Source organism: Chanos chanos, chromosome 9 (genome assembly GCF_902362185.1).
Source record: "Chanos chanos chromosome 9, fChaCha1.1, whole genome shotgun sequence".
NCBI classification, from domain to species: Eukaryota; Metazoa; Chordata; class Actinopteri; order Gonorynchiformes; family Chanidae; genus Chanos; species Chanos chanos.
This window is the reverse complement of record NC_044503.1, coordinates 39,421,470-39,427,756: the sequence shown is the minus strand read 5'-3', so window position 1 is coordinate 39,427,756 and position 6,287 is coordinate 39,421,470. Positions and strand designations below refer to the sequence as shown.

Genomic DNA, 6,287 nt, shown 5'->3' with positions numbered 1-6,287 from the left:
TCAGTGCAGCAGTGGGTTATAGTTGTGATACGGGGTGTCTGACCTGTCATTCAGTGCAGCAGTGGGCTATAGTTGTGATACAGGGTGTCTGACCTGTCATTCAGTGCAGCAGTAGGTTATAGTTGTGATACGGGGTGTCTGACCTGTCATTCAGTGCAGCAGTGGGTTATAGTTGTGATACGGGGTGTCTGACCTGTCATTCAGTGCAGCAGTGGGCTATAGTTGTGATACAGGGTGTCTGACCTGTCATTCAGTGCAGCAGTAGGTTATAGTTGTGATATGGGGTGTCTGACCTGTCATTCAGTGCAGCAGTAGGTTATAGTTGTGATACGGGGTGTCTGACCTGTCATTCAGTGCAGCAGCAGTAGGTTATAAAGAAGTCGTGCCAGCTCGCTTTTGTCAAGGCCGTCTGAAAATAAATTTCTGGCTGCTTAACAGCTACAAGGCCCAAGAACCTAGCATTATGAATGGTTAAAAATACGAGAGATTCACTTGAAAATATTGAAATGGGAGCACTGTGCGAGAGAGGGCTACAATACGGCCATAGTTCATAATTAATGAGTTTGTTGGGTTTAACTCTTAAATTGAAAAATTAATTCAAGACTTTGTGCGTAACACTCTGATGTTTTGGTGACATTCAACACAGAGTTAAATCCTGCACTGAACTGTAGTTGTGAGCAATAGTGAGCAATTTTGCAAGATATCCCTTTGTTTACATTGTAGACACAGCAAAGCAATGGCTTCTGAAATTGTGAAGAAGACTCAGAGTATCACCACAGCAAAGGACATGAGAGAGTCCACCCAGATCATAATGAAACCTTATGCCAACTGGGAGGAGTACCTCAAACCAGCACCACTCTCCATAGCCATACTGGGGGAACTGGTCTTCATTTCCTCTAAGACTGATTTCTCCATCAACAAAAACCCACCCAAAGATGGCTACAAGTACATCAGATATCCAGAGTCATTCCGTGCCTGCCTCATGCAAGTGTGTAACTCTGGCTGGTGGGCGTTTAATGAAGCCCATAAGAGTATGGATCAGATCCGCCTTCACACTTCCACTGTACCAGACAACATGAAGACTGCAGTGAAGATCCTGTTTCAGGGAAGTGATGAGGTCGTCCAGGCCTTTCTACCCGACCAGCTGCAGAACATTCAGACTATTGCAGATGAATGTGAGAACTTGGCTTGTGCAGCAAAAGAAAAGTTTACTGATGTCATCAAGATCATTCAAGAACTCCTGGAGGCGTGTGTGAATGCAGAACATTTTTATGGAGAGGAGGTTGAGGAAATAAAAAAGAGACTGGAAGAGGCCAAGATGAGGGAGGAAGCATCACGAAAGGTCAGTGAAAGATCTGCGAAGGCAATGAAGACAATGGAGAGGGAACTGGGAAAGGCTCATGAGAACTACAAGAAAGCAATGGATTCACTTCCTTGTGGATGGGAAATAATTGGCATGGATTTTGCTGCAGGAATAACAGAAGGTATAACAAGTCTAATAAATGGACTAGTATCCAAGGTTACCTGCTTTGATTCACAAACGGGTCAAGAATCAACAAAAAAGAAGGATACATGTGATTACATAAGAGATATGCAGGATGCAGCAGATGAAGTTGATAAAATAAACATCTACAGCAAGTCTGGAGAAATTCTTCAAACTACAAAAATTCTTGGAAAGTACATTAAAGAGAAAAATATCGAGTGGAAAAAATTGTATGACCAGAAAAAGAAATGTACAAAAACAGATTTTGTAGCAAAGCAGTTTGAAAGGATTCAAAGCGACTTACAAAGATCCCCAGAATGCAACCCAAAACTGAAAGCTCTACGCTTATGTAAAACTGGAATCAACATCTGTCGGCAGCTTGCGAAGTATGCACCTGAGGGTCCGGGTAGTGAAGGAAAAACAGAGAAAATCATCCGTATTTGGAAAGAGCTCATTAAATCAGCTCGTGCATTTGACAGCAAAAGCAAGAGTGTCACAAAGTCTCCGTCCATGACACCAAAACCACCAATGATGTACCAGCAGGCGAATAAGAGCGAAGGGTCTGGCAAAAAGTCTGCAGGAGAAAGGGCCACACAGAATGCTCACTTCCGTATTGAGCAGACCAGAGCACAACTGGGCAAGACAAGGGAGATGTATGAGAAGTGTGTGGAGAACATGGAGAAGAATCAGAAGGAGCTGACTGACATTTTGGTCACCATGAGAAACTGTGAAGTCAAGGAGATCGACCTCAACACCATCATAGAAATGCTGGTCAAAGGTATGGATGCAATGGGTAAATTGAAGGTGCAGTGGGAGAAGATGGAACTCTTCTTTCAGATGGTGTCCAACATTGTGAAGACCACCCTGAGCAAAACTCTCAAGAATTCAGTTACTGCAGCTGAGGGGGTACAGACACTGTCTTACAATGCCAAACTGTTCTCAAAAGACCTGCTCTACAACCAGGCCTTCCAGGCATCCAACATTGCCAGTCTTGTTCATTTGATCTCAGATACCTACACTGAAGTGTCCACCAAGTACCTGATGGACAGAGTCAGTAGTCTGGGCAAACTCATGGCCATGGATAAGAGTAAGCCAGAGTTTGAACAGGAGCATCTACAGCTACAGAATGGGTGTGATGAGGCTCAGAGAGGTATTCTACACCTGGTCATCAAGAACAAAAAAGACTTTGAGAGAAGTGCTGATGCAAGACTGGAGAGGATTGAAGGAGAATTGCTGGCCATTCTACCAGCTGCAACACCAGAAGAAATCAAGGAAATTAAAGAAGCTGTTGATGCTGGAATGAATGAAGAAGAAGAAGAAGAAGAAGAGGAAGAAGAGGAAGAGGAAGAAGAGGAATCAAACTACTGGTGAGGTAAACTGTATTGTGGCCTTGCACATCTTTTGCACTGGCCTCACACTTTTGCTCAAGTTTTCTAATCTCTAAATGGTCTTTTAATGAACTTTTTACTCTCTAAATATTATTCTGGATTGTTCTTTCCCTCATATGTAAATTTGTAATAAATATATTATATTCTTAAATGTGGATCCTCACAGTTACCTCTGGTTGCTGGTGGTTGTGCGTGCTAAACAGTTTTTTTTTTTGTTTGTTTTTTGTTTTTTTTTTTAAATTCTGTTCTGTCTTTTACTGGGTCTGTTCTATGGTCTATACTTTACATGCGATATTCTATATTCTCATTCAGGTGAAAAGCTGGAGGAGACTGATGGAGAGATGCTTCACATCCTGCCAAAGTCCAATGACATGAAAATATTTCAGTGGTTTCAGGAAAGAAGCAATGAAACTTTTTCACTTGAGTTAAATTATACTGCAGTTCCAATGTTTAACATTGTGGTGTTTCTATTTGAACTACTTGACATGCATCATGAGTCAATACCTCATCCACAGTCCTCTCCCTGGAGTGACAACAAATCTCTGTAGTAGTTAATGTTACGACATGATTCTCACTGACTGAACCACGAAATACATGACTCCACAATCAAATCAAAAACAAACAAACAAAAACAACTTACATTTAGGGTTTTTTTTTTTGTTTTGTTTACTTTTTTTCCCCCCAACCGTATTGCTTCAGCTTGTTGATTCATTCAAATAAAGTTGTTTTCTTAAAAAATGTAACACCTTACCTTTATAATATGTGTATGCTGTTCTCATTTGAGTGCTATGTTCAAAGAGGCTTTAAAAGGTTCTTAATTCAAACTTTCAGGCACCATCTTGTTGTTTTTTCCTGCTGCTGTTTCCATGGCCTTTACAAACATTGCCTTAAATCAGATTCCAGTAGCATCTATACCTGTGCTCTCAATATGCTCTTAATCTGATTTTGACTAATCACTTTAACAATTAAACATTTCAAAAAATGATGAAGTCTCTGAAAATCATTATCTTGTTATCTTGTCAGTCTTCTGCAAAATTTAGCAATTCTATTCCTACTCCAGTAACCCCTAAATGGTTAAAGATAATGGTGGGCTTAAAAAGGTACTAAAAACCTCTGCACAGGCCAGAAAAAAAAGACTCTCAACCCCATCGCAGAGGGGCATGACCAGTGTTGTAATAAATTTGTGACCAGAGGGCCAGTAGGTCTGTCCTATATCGCCATCTCCTGGTCACATATTCACCATTTAGTAACAGACCTCTCTGCATTTTACAATGGAAATTCACCTTGATAAGCTAGTGATGGGACTTTGAGTAAACCCTGTTTTGTTTGAATCTTATGTCATTAATGTGAAAAGAGTGGATGGAAATGTGGTGTTTCTCTGAGGAGTGGAGCAGCTACATTGACTGAAAGACAGAGTGGTCAATGAAATTAATAATGTAACAGAATTTGTACTTGAATTATGCTGTGGCATGTGAACTTTAGTGCTTACACACGTGCAATGCGTTATACGTACAAACCAGAGTTTCCCTCTTTTTCATTGTTTTTGGAATGCACAGATGATGACAAGCTGAACAAAGACAGCAGAATTCAATGAATACATTTCAACCCACTTGTTTTACTGGCAAATTGTTGAAAAATAGGCAGAATTTGAAACACAGCCTGAATGTACCACTAGATGGGGTCAAATTGCTACAAAAAATATAATCTCTTGAAACACTCCGCTGGAGATCTCAACCAGCTGTGCTGATAATGACTTTGCCGTTCATTTAGTTCTTTTTGTAAAGAAATCTCTTTCTTTGCCGACTCTTAGGAGACATGACAGTGATAAATCAATCAATAATTAAAACAATGAATAATTAAAACAACACAGGTTCCGGAGAGACCGTGCAGAAAGGGTCCACCATTAACCAGACAAGAACAATGGCACAAATCAAAACACCAGCAAACAACACATTTGCTCATTCTGTCATGTATTGACTGTTTACTCCCCACAGAATCAGTCTCACTGAGGATGGTTTGGCGAGAGTGAGGGAAGAAAGCAGTTCCAAAAATATATATTTTTGCCTCAAGGATGAACAAGGCAGAGGTTGTAAGAAGAACCCCTTGTTAAGCGGTTGAGTACATGGCTGTTGACTTCCTATTTGACCACTAATTTCAACTGCACCAAGAGGCTCAATTTTCAACTGTTCATTCCAAATGCTGACGCTGTTTGGAAAGTTCACAAACTCTGTCAAGCTCGTACTGTTTAACTGCAAAAACTTGGCCTGGAAACATGTCATGTCTTTCAGAAGGCAGATGTCCATGTCATTTGAATGAGTCCAATTTGGACGTTTCTTTCAGAGTGGGGTTTGAAGTATGCTGTATGTATATGTTTTGGTGGAAACAGATCTTTGTGCCTCCTGGAGGACGAAGGAATGATGATGATGATGATGAGGATGATGACTCTGTTCGCTTTATGTGAACGTGGGAAGCATAGTGTTTTGAATGCGGGGATATCGGGCACAAAAGGCTCGCATGCCCACTTAGTCCAAAAAATGTAAGTGGCACAAGAGTAATCTTGTCCTAAGGAGGGTGATTTAAAGTGCATTTTAAATTTTACCATCGACAGAAATGTGTAATAACTTCACATGCAGCAGACATACTCTAAATTCATCAGAGAATAAAATCTAACTGATGCATGGAGAGGAAAGAATGAAAATGTCAAACGATATACATGGGTCAAAGTAAATGGTAGAGGAGTTGGTGCAGCTCAGCTGGACTGGCTGCAGACATGTTAAACTCTTAATGTAGCATGGAGTTTTTACATCGCCTTATGGTATTTCTGATCACCCTGTGATTGCTATGGATTATATTTTATCCATTACTTAAATCTTCTTTTTACTGGCATTTTAACGCAAATTGTTACATGATTCGTTTTTGCCACACGCCTGGCTCTCGTCTGTCATTCCCAGCGACTCGTCCGCCATGCGTCCCGACCCAGTCCCCCCGTCATAAACCTTCTGCTGCAATGTCCGTGTGTTCTCATCCGCCTGTCACTTTCCCATTGTCCCAGTAAAACCCCGTCAAAACTTTACTTAGAATTTATTTTCTGCATTTGGGTTCAATCCATTAGTTGTAACAAATTACTTCGTTGTTTTGTGTGACCCAGAAGGTTATGGGTCACACAAAATGTTATCGCATTGCTACACTACATTTTAAAGATGCTCCTCAATTCTGAAATAAATAAACAACAACAGTAACAACAACAACAACAACAATCATCATCATCATCATTCTGCTATATAAAACTGACCATGATTTTCATCTCATTCTCGATACTATATTCTCTCACAATCATAGTCTATGACTGAAAATGCAAAGCATAAAATTTAGCCTGAAATTTCACAACATGTAGAAAGCTTAAGCAAGTTACTAGT

General features: G+C 40.3%; 1 protein-coding gene across 1 annotated transcript; it reads left to right on the top strand.

Annotated features, from left to right (window-relative positions):
- Positions 1 to 736: 736 nt before the first annotated feature.
- LOC115821774 (uncharacterized) lies at positions 737 to 2,806 on the top strand (the record flags this gene model as incomplete). Its single annotated transcript, XM_030785567.1, has 1 exon — positions 737 to 2,806. A coding segment is annotated over exon 1 (2,070 nt), but the record flags the coding sequence as incomplete, so codon positions are not given.
- Positions 2,807 to 6,287: the final 3,481 nt, after the last annotated feature.